Source organism: Tupaia chinensis, unplaced genomic scaffold (assembly GCF_000334495.1).
Source record: "Tupaia chinensis unplaced genomic scaffold, TupChi_1.0 Scaffold000330_1, whole genome shotgun sequence".
In the NCBI taxonomy this organism is placed as follows: Eukaryota; Metazoa; Chordata; class Mammalia; order Scandentia; family Tupaiidae; genus Tupaia; species Tupaia belangeri.
Genome location: NW_006159824.1, coordinates 1,087,282 through 1,099,323, shown reverse-complemented (window position 1 = coordinate 1,099,323; position 12,042 = coordinate 1,087,282). Strand labels below are relative to the sequence as shown.

Genomic DNA, 12,042 nt, shown 5'->3' with positions numbered 1-12,042 from the left:
CCCCGGGCGAGCGCGCCCCCTGGCCACCGCTCGCTTGGACGCCATACCGGGGCCCCCTTAGTCGCCCCCCAGCGCCGTGCGCGCCCGGGGGCGGGGCCAGACTTAGCCCCCGACCCTTGCGCCCCCAGGTCAACTCCAAAGAGGAGCGGCCCCGGCGTGGGGCGCGGGGCGCGGACGCGGCGCTGGACAGCTAGGAGGGTGCCCGGTAGTTGGCCTCGGTCCGCCCTGGCCTTGCCCGGTTCGCCCCGGGGCCCACCTGACTGCGATGGCGCCCCCCGGAAACAGTCCCCCCCCAGCGCCGCCGCCGCCGAGAGGAGGACGGCGCAGCGCAGCCGACACCGACACAAGGCTCTGAGCGTCCGACGGCCTTTGCCAGGGCTGATCCCACTCAGGGAACCGCGCCGCGCAGGGCCACCGGGCTGCTGGACACCGGAGCCGCGCGTACGTTGGGCTGCAGCACCCCCGCTGGGGCGCACGACCACCCACTCCTTGGGAACGGACACCCTTCACTCGGCGGTGCACACCGCCCAGGAACGCACACACACGTTCTCTGGGCACAGACACACAACATGGCAGACTCACAGTCTGGCCCAGTGGGAGGCACAGACCCAGGGTCAGTCACTCGGCGGTGCACACCGCCCAGGAACGCACACACACGTTCTCTGGGCACAGACACACAACATGGCAGACTCACAGTCTGGCCCAGTGGGATCCACAGACCCAGGGTCAGCGCACTGACTGACGGGGGGTGGGGTGGGTGGGGGGGGGTGGGTAGCCCAGGACACACGCACACGCACGCTTGCATACACACCTCTTCGACGGACAAGGACCCTCACCAGGCCTGGGCAAGGAAAGCTCCAGTCCTATAGAATGGACACACATCAGTGAGGCCCAGGGAGGAACAGGCAGCTTAGTACTTTGCCTGGACAGAGGAAATACCCACATTCATACACTGGGTGAGGGCCTCTGGGGACAGCACCGACAAAATGCCAGGTGGAAGCACACACAAGAGGACCACATCCCTAAAACTCCAAAGGTACAATCCCTGGGACTTCTCTCTGGTGTTGGAAAATGAAAAAGTCAGGAGACAGAGGAGCCAGCCAGCCTTCAGAAACCTTTCTGAAACAAGGTGAGACATAAATAAACAAATGAACTTAAAGCTACAGAGCTATTTATAAAGAGAAAAATGAACCAGACAAACTTAGAGTCGCAGAGATGCATATGAGATATAAAAACAAGCAGAATTGGAATCAGTGAGAAAATAGGCCCACCACCATCACAGGAAGATTCCAGGGAAGAACTCCACCCCCACTCCAACCAGGTCACAATGGCTGGAGCTCTGAGGTACCCAGGTCCCCTGAGCCAGCAGGAGAGGAGGAAGTCCAAGGAAAGATGGTGAGTGTGAGGGCCAGCAGGGCAGAGGGCAGCACTCTCCCTGCAGCTCTGAGCTGCTCTCCTTCCCCTCAGCCCTTAAAACCTCTCAGCTGTCTTAGAGACCCTGAACCTCAAGTGACATTTGTAATTGCATACCAGATGTCCCTGGAACCTGTGACATCACACAGACACACAGCATCTGAGGCCGCCTGCCCTTCCTCAAACCCTGGGTCCTTTTTCTCCTCCCAGGAACAACTTACCCAGAGACACATGAAGTTCCAGGACCACTCAGGCCCTGCTTCCTGCTTTAGATGCTGAAGGCCCACGTTGCACCACCTCATCCATCCTCAGGCCCTTTCTAGCTCCCAAGAGTTCCTCAGCAAAAGTCTGCCCCTCTGATGTCCCACAGGGTCCCAGACTCCAGCCTGGCCCAGGTCCCTTGGCTGTGGCTGCCCTCATGCCCAAGCTGCTTTCTCCCTAACAGGCTGGCAATCACCCCTACTTCAACCTGCCTGACTTCACCCAGCCATCACCACCCTCCACTCCGCCCAGCCTCCCATTGCATCAGCGCTTCCGGCCCTCCGATGCCACCAAGGGCCTGCTCGTGGCCCTGCTGGGTGGAGGGCTGCCCGCCGGTTTCGTGGGCCCTTTCTCCCGCATGGCTTACCAGGCTTCCCACTTGCCCTCGCTGGAGCTGCTCATCTGGCGCTGCCTCTTCCACCTCCCCATTGCTCTGCTACTTAAACTTCGCGGTGACCCACTGTTGGGACCTCCTGAAGTCCGGAGCCGGGCCTGCCTCCACGCCCTGCTCAATGTCCTCAGCATTGGATGTGCCTACAGCGCAGTTCAGATGGTGCCCGCTGGCAACGCTGCCACCGTTCGCAAAGGTTCTTCCACCATCTGCTCTGCCCTCCTCGCCCTCTGCCTTGAGAGCCAGGGTCTCAGCGGCTACGACTGGTGTGGCCTGTTGGGCAGCACTCTGGGACTAATCATCATTGTGGGACCTGGACTAGGGACACTGCAGGAGGGGACCACGGGCCTCTACATCGCCCTGGGCTATGTGCTGGCTTTCCTGGGAGGGTTGGCACTATCGCTGGGCCTTCTGGTCTATCGCTCTCTGCACTTCCCCTCCTGCCTACCAACAGTGGCCTTCCTGTTTGGCTTGGTGGGGCTGCTGGGCTCTGTGCCGGGCCTCTTTTGGCTGCAGACCCCGGTGCTGCCCACTGATCCTTTGAGCTGGAGCTGTGTGGGGGCAGTGGGGATCCTCGCCTTGGTCTCCTTTGTGTGCGTGAGCTATGCGGTCACCAAGGCCCACCCTGCCCTGGTGTGTGCCGTCCTGCACTCTGAGGTGGTGGTGGCCCTGATGCTCCAGTATTACGTGCTCTACGAGACTGTGGCGCCTTCTGACATCATGGGGGCAGGGGTCGTGTTGGGCAGCATTGCCATCATCACGGCCCAGAACCTCAGCTGCGAAAAGGAAGGGCAGGTGGAAGAGTGAGAGCCTGGGGGTTGGGGGGCGGGCAGGGGGAAATACAAGGAGAGACTGGAAGACACACATGGGAGAACAAGTAATCGAGGAACAACAGGTGTGGGAGACAGGAGTCAAGGAGACTTGGTGGAGAGTGACAACCTGGGTGACCTGGAAGAAGCCTGGGGGCCGAGGGACATGGAGTCCAGGCTGGGGCTGGGAGTCAGTGCGTAACTAAGGGGAAAAGCCTGAGGAGCAGATCCAAGCGGCTGAGGCGAGTCAGGGTGTAGGCCATGGGAGGATTCCCCTCGGTAGTGGTGGTGGTGGCAGTGGCAGCGCAGAGTCAAGCTTTTGGGCTGTAGTGTTCCCTGCCTTTAGGTAAACAGCAAGAGAGCAAGCAGCTGCACTGGGGGAGGAGAGCTTGCCCTTCCCCCTGGGCATGATTTCCTTTCCTCGAGATTGTGTGCCCACCCATCTTAGGTGGTGACGTGACTTTGACATCAAACAAGGATCGCTCTGAATGTTGCAGTGCAGTTGGTGTCATCTCTGCTTAGGAAGGAGAGGGGAAGTCCTTCACTGCTCTTGTGGGTGAATCCCTTGGGATCCCCACCCCCCCATCTTATTTCAGAAATAGTCTAGAAGGTGAAGGATTTCCTAATATTCAGAGTCCTTGACCACTCAAATCCCCCAGGACTTTCGTATCCCACCCCGGGGCTAATCTGCTTTTCCCGGATTGCTGTGGTCCCATGATTTCTCCCGGACGGTGGCCAGAGCCTCCTCCCAGAGTAGGCCTCCCAAGTCGAGGCCTCTTCGAGCGGCTAAAGCCGGGGATCCAGAACCAAGGCTCGGTACAGTGCTCCATTACAGGCTAAGAGATGTCCACTCGTCCCTGGGGTACAGCTCGACAAATATCGGCTACTTCCGGACAAGCAATTGGCCTCGCCATCTTGATCTGCTCATACATATTCAGCGCGAGACTGCATATTCATGACCAAAGCCCCAGCACTCCCTCCGGGAACCCAGTCCCGACCCCTCGACTGGCCCCGCCTTCATTACGAGTCGCAGATCAAACCATTTTCCAGCTGGGGGTGGAATATTACTGAGAGACTTTTGTTGAAGATGAAATCGAATTCCAAAAAAGAATAAAAGCGGCCTAACTTCACGCTCAATCATTCAATCCTAACGCCTGAATGCAGGAGGTAACAGCAATGGGAGGTGGGGGGATTCAGAAAAATTCCTCTCCGCTAGTCATTTCAAAAGGTCGCCCAAACAGAGGGCCGGGATGGCAGACTCAACGACTCGGGCACGCGCCCCGTGCAGACCTGCGCAGGCGGCCCCGTAGCGCAAGGGAGGGCGGGAAAGGAAGGGGCGGGGACGGAGGGGCGAATCTATAAAGGGCATCATTCGGCCAGTTCGCTCCTCAGAAGCGCCGAGAGCGCGACCGGGACGGTTGGAGAAGAAGGCGGCTCCCGGAAGGGGGAGAGACAAACTGCCGTAACCTCTGCCGTTCAGGAGCCCGGTTACTTATTTATTCGTTACCCCTTTTCTTCTTCCTCCCCCTCAAAACCTTTTCCTTTCCCCTTCTTTTTTTTTCCTTTTTGGGAGCCGAAGAATCTCGGGAAAGGGGAGGAATCCCCTCCTCCGGCTTTTTCTTCCTAACTCGGGGAGGTCCTTCCCGGTGGCCGCCCCGACGGGGTCTGAGCACCTAGGCGGAGGCGGCGCAGGCTTTTTGTAGTGAGGTTTGCGCCTGCGCAGCGCGCCTGCCTCTGCGATGCACGGGGGTGGCCCCCCCTCCGGGGACAGCGCATGCCCGCTGCGCACCATCAAGAGAGTGCAGTTCGGAGTCCTCAGTCCGGATGAACTGGTAAGCCGCTCTGCCCTCCCCCTCCCTCTCCCTCCCGCGCTTGCAGGCGGGGCTTGACGGTGGCTGCGGAAACTTGGCGCTTCTCGCTGCCTCCGGGTGACGAGCTGGGAGGTTGGACTAGCCTCGCCAAGACTGTGCGGGCTCCAGCCTCCGGCCACCTAGGGTCAATTTTGCAAGGATTCGAGCGAGTTTAGCGCTGTGTCCAAGAGGGGGTCTTGGCTGGAGGGTGAAAGAGTGATTCCACACTGCAGAATTATCACAGTTAAAGGAGATCAAACAAATGCTACGGGATCCAAATGCAAGTTTGGATAGGAAGCCGAGCCCCGCACTTCCCCCACTCTCTTCTACAAATGTTAATTGAGCACCTGCTATGTGATAGACACTACAGACGCTGGGGACAGAACCAAAGAAACACCAAAACCCTGCCTTCTACAGCACTTTCTGTGGGGGGGATGGGGAGACATAGAACGTGAATAAATAAAAATAATTAATGGCAAGCACCTCATACAGTGAAACAAGATAATACTGTGGAGAGTCACCAAGGTGGAACTGCTTTCCGGGGGATGATGTCACGGTCTAGGAAGGCCCTTATGAAGAGGCGACATTATGTGAAAGATAAGCAGCCAGGGCCAGCCCTGGTGAGAAGGGTTCAGTCCTGTTGCATGTGCATACACGTGCCTCCCCCAAATCCCGAGAGAATGGAGAAGAGATTGCCCTGGCCATGTCTCTTAGGGGGGGTGATTCCCCATTCCCCTCACGCCTCCGTCCACTAGGGAGCCCATGGGCCCTGTGAATAATTTAAAAAAAGAAATCATGAATCACTAGGCCATAGATTCTGGGGTAGCAGAGGAAATGGCAAAGGGCTTGAAAGAAAAATGAACTTGTACGAGTAGGTTGGGGTTTAGTGGGCAAGAAGAATCTGTTGCAGAAATACTCTGGAAAAGCATGAGATATTGTAAAACATGGTAAGGAGCCAGGATTTGGGGCAATTATTGGCAGGAGAGTGACTACAGGTTTTCATTAAAAAAATAAATAAATACGGCTGTGGTTACTATGAGAAGAGGTGGGAAGGGTAAGAGTGGAAGCAGGGGAGACCAGAGAGGACATAGTCGTAGTCAGAAGTGCTGTTGGTGACCTGGACACCTGCCTTTGTGGAGTTAACAGGAGGAAGGCAGTTGGCTGGAGAAAGTCAAGTTCAATGGCAATGTTAGGGATGAAGACAATTTTGAGGAAGAGAAGACTCAGCTTTGTCAGGAATCAGAATATCCTGACCTCACACCATTCGAAAGAATAAATTCCATATGGAATTAAGATTGAAATCTTAAAAAACAAAAAGAACAAGAAAATGACACACCAAAACAAACCCAGAAAGCACTAAAAAATATTATAGAAGATTTTTGAAGAGCTGATACCAGGGGTAGAAACCTTTAATAATAAAAGTAAATTTTATGGAGTCCCTAAACTGAGTTACACATTAGACATACAAGGAAGAGTAAGGCAGATTTCACTGCATAAAAATAAGAGCTGCTTCTCTTTATTTTCTTAAGTAATTATTTAATTTTTAAAAAGAATTATCTTATTTAACTTTATTTCAGTTTGACCAGAGAGGGACAGGGTGAGAGAGGAAGTGAGAAAGCAGGTCTGGGACTCGAACCATGATCAGTCATGTGGGAGTCCAGCTCTTCAACCACCACGCCAGCCACCTGCAGGCCCCTTAATTTAAATTTTTTTTATTATTTAATTTGACAAGAGGGAGACAGAGAAGAAAAGTGAGAAAGCAAGCCACCAGGTCTGGGATTCGAACCACAGATGGTTACGTGGGAGTCTGGCACATTAACTACTACACAGGCCCCAAGTGCTTCTCTTTATCAGAGGCATCATAGACAAAGCTAAAAAACAGATTGGGAAACAATATTTGCAATGTGATAAACAAGGTTACAAATCCGTAAAGACCCTACACATCTAGAAAAATGGATAACGTGAACAGGCGGGCCCGGCATGTGGCGTGGTAGTTAAGGGTGCTGGACTCATGGCTGATTGCGGGGTTTGAGTCCCGGACCTGGTAACTTGCTTTCTCACTTTTCCTCTCCTTCTCTCTTATTCTCCTCCTCTCTGGTCAAATTAAAAGGAATAAAGTTAAAAAAAAAAAAAAAAAAAGACCATGAAAAGAAAAAAATTAAAAAAAAAAAAAAAAAAAAGACCATGAACAGACTGTACAGAAATAGTGTAAATGGCCAATAAACTATAATGGCTTACAAATAAAAGCAAGCAAATTAATTTTTTTCCTCTTACCTGATTTTTCCCTGATGGCAAACAAATTAGGAAATATAGGCATGCTTATAGGTTATTAGAAGGATAAATTACTGTAACCTTTGTAGAGAACAATAGCAGTTTAATCACCCTTTAACGTGTACGCTTTGACCAGAATTACCATTTCCTTTTTTTTTTCCAGCATTACCATTTCTAAAAACTTATCCTTAAATAAAAAATCTTTTAATCCCCCCCCTTTTTTTAGAGGTTTTTGCTATAGGGTATGTGCGCTCACCAGAAAGAGAGAGAGAGACAGGGAGACAGAAAGTAAGAAATCATCCCCCCGGGGGATAGCCACGCTGCAGTCCCTTCTCCTCTTGGGATCTTGGGCACTCACACACACACAGCATGCCTGGTGTGAGTTTAAGCCACCGGATCCAGGACTCAAACCACATATGGGAGTCAAGCGACATAGCCATTATGCCATCTGCTGGTCCTGAATTTCCCCTTTTAGACATGCACCTCCTCCAATTTTGCCTGGCTCAGAAACTGGCTTCTCCGTTTATCCGTTGAGTCAAGTCACTTATGACCATCTCTACCACTCATTCCACCACCATCTTTCCCCTGGACTACTGCAGTAGCCCCGTTGGTTTTCTTGCTGTTTGCACACCATCTAGATCAAGCTAGAAAGATTTTTTCATCCCCTGCTGGAGTCCTTTCCAGAGGATCCATAAGGCCCTGTGGCTCCCACTCGTTTCTCCACCTCATTTGTCTCTTCTCTGCTTTTCTTTAACCACACTGACCTGCTTGTTTTTCCCACATTACAAGCTCATTCCTGCCTCGGGGACTTTGTCACTGTTGTGGCTGCTGGGAACTACAGTGCCCAGACTTCGGCATGCCTGTTCCTTTATATCTGTCTGTCCTCTGTTCACCTGTTACATCCTTAGGTGCTCCTTCCTGACCCCTCTATTTAAGTAGCACCCCCAGTATTCTCTAACCTCCGTCCTCTATTTTGTATGTTTTTCTGTTTCTTGTTCCTACAGTAGAATGCAGTTTTTTGTTGTTGTTGTTGTTTTTTTTTTTTTTGGAGAGGCTTTTGCTATAGGGCGCGTACGCTCACCAGACAGACAGAGACAGAGAGACAGAAAGCAGGAAATCACCCCCCAGGGGGGATGGGCACGCACGCACACGTGCCCGGCGTGAGTTTAAGCCACCGGGTCCGGGACTCGAACCGCAGTCGACCACGTGGGAGTCCAGTGACATAGCCATTACGCTAACTGCTGGTCCCTAGAATGCAGTTTTCATGTGGGACCTTGTCCACATTATTGACCCCTGTTCCCCCAGCATCTCAAATAGTACTTGGCATTGGCACTTAATAGGCATCTGTTGAAATGAGTTGAATAAATGATTGAATGAAGATCTGGAGGATTTGTAAAGATACATGTATTATAGAAGAGGTCTTTATTGCAACATTAAAAAAAATAAATTAGAGGGTCAGCTGGTAGCTTGATGGTTGAGGCAGCCAGTGGCTGACTGCACCGCTCAAGGCCTCAACCTGGCAGCTTGAAAAAAAAAACCAGCCGAGCATGTGTGCATATATACCCAAAATCCTAAAAGGAGAAAGAATCAAACCCCTGAGGGGTGCTCTCGCAAACATACATGCCCTATAGCAAACTACAGAAGGGGGGGGGCACAGCCAGGTGATGTGGTGTTAAGGCAGCTGCATCCCACATGGTCAACTTTATGGTTTGAGGCCTGCACCCAGTGGCTTGAAAAGCATACCAGGCGTGTATGCATGTTTGCCCAAAATTCTGAGGAGACTGGAGAAAGGGATTGTGGCTTGGTCAGACTGCCTGGGGGGGTGTGTCTGTCTCTGTCAAGCACATATGCCCTATAGCAAAACTAAAAATAAATTAAAATATAAACCGTGATCCTTGGGGCCAGCAGGAGGTGTGGTGGTTAAGGGTGCTGGACTCCCACATGGCTGACTGGGGTTTGAGTCCTAGACCTGGCAGCTTGCTTTCTCACTTTCTCTCTCTCTGTCCCTCTCTGGTCGAATTAAAAAAAAAAATAGATAAATAAAATAATACTTAAAAAAAAAAAAGAAAAAATGTGGGGAACCAGCAGTTAGCGTAATGGCTATGTCGCTGGACTCCCGCGTAGTCGACTGCGGTTCACGTCCTGGACCCGGTGGCTTAAAACACGCCAGGCGCATGTGCGTGCGTGCCCAAGATCCCGAGAGGAGAATGGAGGAGAAGAGATTGCGGCGAAAAGATAAATAAAATAATACTTAAAAAAAAAAAAGAAAAAATGTGGGGAACCAGCAGTTAGCGTAATGGCTATGTCGCTGGACTCCCGCGTAGTCGACTGCGGTTCACGTCCTGGACCCGGTGGCTTAAAACACGCCAGGCGCATGTGCGTGCGTGCCCAAGATCCCGAGAGGAGAATGGAGGAGAAGAGATTGCGGCGTGACCATCCCCCCCGGGGGGTGATTTCTCGCTTTCTGTCTCTTATGTCTCTCTCTGTCTGGCGAGCGCACGCGCCCTATAGCAAAAATCTCTCCAAAAAAAAAAAAAAAAAAAAAAGATGATCCTTGTCCTCAAGGATTCCAGTCCAGTGAGCGAGACAGATATGTGATGAGTAAAAGTTGGCTGAGAATCTTTCTGCAGTGTGGCTAAGGTTAGGAAGAGTTAAAGATGACTTTACAAGGAGTTGACATCTGAATTGAGGCTTAAAGAATGAATAGAATTGGGGCCATAGGTGGCTTGGTGGTTGAGATGCTGGACTCCCACATGGCTGACTGCAGTTCAGGTTCCAAACCTGGTAGTCTGGAAATCAGAACAAATAAATAAAATGTTTTGTTTGTTTGTTTTTAAAAGAATGAATAGGATTTACTCAAAACTAAAAAGCAAAAGGAATTTTGGAAATCTCTTATAATTGTATCAAATGTGGGAAAGTGGGAGTATATGGTGCCAAGTAAAACTGTGAAAGTGGGGTGATTTGTTAAAGGCAGAGAAAGAAGCATTTACTGAAATTCTGTAGCAGGCTTTTTTTTTTTTAAGTTTTTGTTATAGGGCGCCGTGCACTCTCCAGACAGAGAGAGAGAGATAGAAAGTGAGAAATCACCCCCCAGGGAGGATGGCCTCACTGCAATCCCTTCTCTTCCATTCTCTTCTCCATGCACACGCGCCCGGTCTGAGTTTAAGCCACCGGGTCCGGGACTCGAACCGCGGTTGACTACGTGGGAGTCCAGTGACAGAGCCATTACGCTAACTGCTGGTCCCTGTAGCAGGCTTTTTGTTCTGTGACCTCAGGAACTATACCTGAAAGAGAACTGGGTTCCTGCTTGGCTACCCCTTCAGGAGTCTAACTACTCTCTCTCTCTCTCTTTTTTTTTTTGAGAGAGATTTTCACTGTAGGGCGCGTGCGCTCGCCAGACAGACAGTCTCTCTCTCTTTTTTAAGAATTGTCTCTGGTGAGTGCATGTGCCCTATAGCAAAAATCTCTCTTAAAAAAAGAAAAATGGACCAGGAGATGGCCTAATGGTTAGGTTATTGGACTCCCACATTGTCAACCCTGATTCAAGTCCCAGACCTGGCAGTTTAAAACTCACTTTGGTGTGGGGAGGGGAGGGGCTGTAGGTGGCATGGTGGCTAAGGCACTAGACTCTCACATGGCTGACCATGGTTCAAGTCCTGGATCTGGTTTGCTTTCTCACTCTCACTTGCTCTGTCTTCCTCTGGTCAAATTAAAAGATAAATAATAATAACAAGTAAAATTAAATATTACAAAAAACCCTCATGCCAGGTGCATATTCTTGCAAAAAAAAAAACCCTCATGCCAGGTGCATATTCTTGCGTGCCCAAAATCCTGACAGGAGAATGGAGAAGGGATTGTGGTGTGGCCATCCCCCCTGGGGGGTGATTTTTCGCTGTCTGTCACTCTCTCTGGTGATCACATGCATCTTATAGCAAAAATCTTTTTCTTAAAAAAAAATTATTTATGGGGGAAGGTAATGTGAGAAACCAAGCCTCTAGGTCCTTGATTTGAACAGCAGTTGGTCATGTGGGAGTCCAGTGCCCTAACTGCTACACCACCTGCCAGCCCCAGGAGTCTAACTTCTGAGAGTAAGAACTGTTTAGTTGAAGGGTTGGGGGCTGAAGTAGTTCGTGTATAATCCAGAATGACAATTTGTTAATTTATGATAGATAGATCTTCCCATTAGCCAGGACATCCATGCCAGCTCTTCAGGACGCCCCTCTCCCTGACCCTGGCCTGATCTCAATGCCTAGAAGCAAGAATTGGGTCATTAGAAGGGTGATTGGCTTGGTGCACTTGGACTTAGGGGAAGAGGTGAGGCGTTTTGGGTGGATCTCCCTGAGGTCCTCCTTGGTGTCTGTTCTGGTGGCTGGATTCATCTGGCTTCCGCTTTGTTGTGTTACATTCAAGGTGAGTAAATCCCTTCAAGTTTCTCACGGGACCAAGGCACCTGATGAGGTTCCAGGTTTGCAGATGCAGTCATACACAGGCCTGTCTTCTTGAGATGTAACCAGGTCATCTTTGTTTGTGCTTGCTGGAGAGAGAGATCACCCTCCCCAGGGGATATAGGCTTGGCTCAGTCCCTTCTCTCGGATTTGGGCACATACACAGCATGTCTGTCTGTCTGTCTTTTCTTTCTTTCCTTTTTTCTTTACAAAAAGAATTTGGGACCAGCAGTTAGCATAATGGCTATGTCACTGGACTCCCACATAGTCGACCGCGGTTCGAGTCCCGGACCCAGTGGCTTAAACTCACGCTGGGCGCGTGTGCGTGCATTCCCAAGATCCTGAGAGGAGAATGGAGGAGAAGGGATTGCGGCGTGGCCATCCCCTCTGGGGGGTGATTTCTCGCTTTCTATCTGTCTGTCTCTGTGTTGTCTGGCGAGCACACACGCACTATAGCAAAAACCTCTCCCCCCAAAAAAAAAAAATTATTTAACTTTATGCATTTATTTTTTTATTTCAATTTGACCAGAGAGAGAGAAAGTGAGAAAGCAAGCTGCCAGGTCTGGGACCCGAACCATGGTTGGCCATGTGGGTGTCCAGAG

General features: G+C 51.0%; 3 protein-coding genes across 3 annotated transcripts in view; 2 read left to right on the top strand and 1 right to left on the bottom strand.

Moving 5' to 3' along the window:
- Positions 1–975, bottom strand: part of ZBTB4 (zinc finger and BTB domain containing 4) — an 18,972-nt gene extending 17,997 nt beyond the window's left edge. Inside the window, exon 1 of the mRNA XM_027773154.1 lies at positions 812–975. Coding sequence (XP_027628955.1) covers positions 812–945 — 134 coding nt within the window. The 5' untranslated portion in view covers positions 946–975. The remainder of the gene's footprint in view (positions 1–811) is intronic.
- Positions 976–1,053: 78 nt separating this feature from the next.
- On the top strand, positions 1,054–4,030 carry SLC35G6 (solute carrier family 35 member G6). The gene is made up of 3 exons (XM_014589070.2): positions 1,054–1,129; positions 1,322–1,395; positions 1,859–4,030. Exons 1-3 carry the CDS (start codon positions 1,072–1,074, stop codon positions 2,870–2,872), a joined length of 1,146 nt encoding a protein of 381 aa, XP_014444556.1. The 5' UTR covers positions 1,054–1,071; the 3' UTR covers positions 2,873–4,030.
- Positions 4,031–4,480: 450 nt separating this feature from the next.
- The window catches only part of POLR2A (RNA polymerase II subunit A), a 27,925-nt gene continuing 20,363 nt past the window's right edge, over positions 4,481–12,042 (top strand). The window contains exon 1 of the mRNA XM_006151896.3: positions 4,481–4,706. Coding sequence (XP_006151958.1) covers positions 4,614–4,706 — 93 coding nt within the window. The 5' untranslated portion in view covers positions 4,481–4,613. The remainder of the gene's footprint in view (positions 4,707–12,042) is intronic.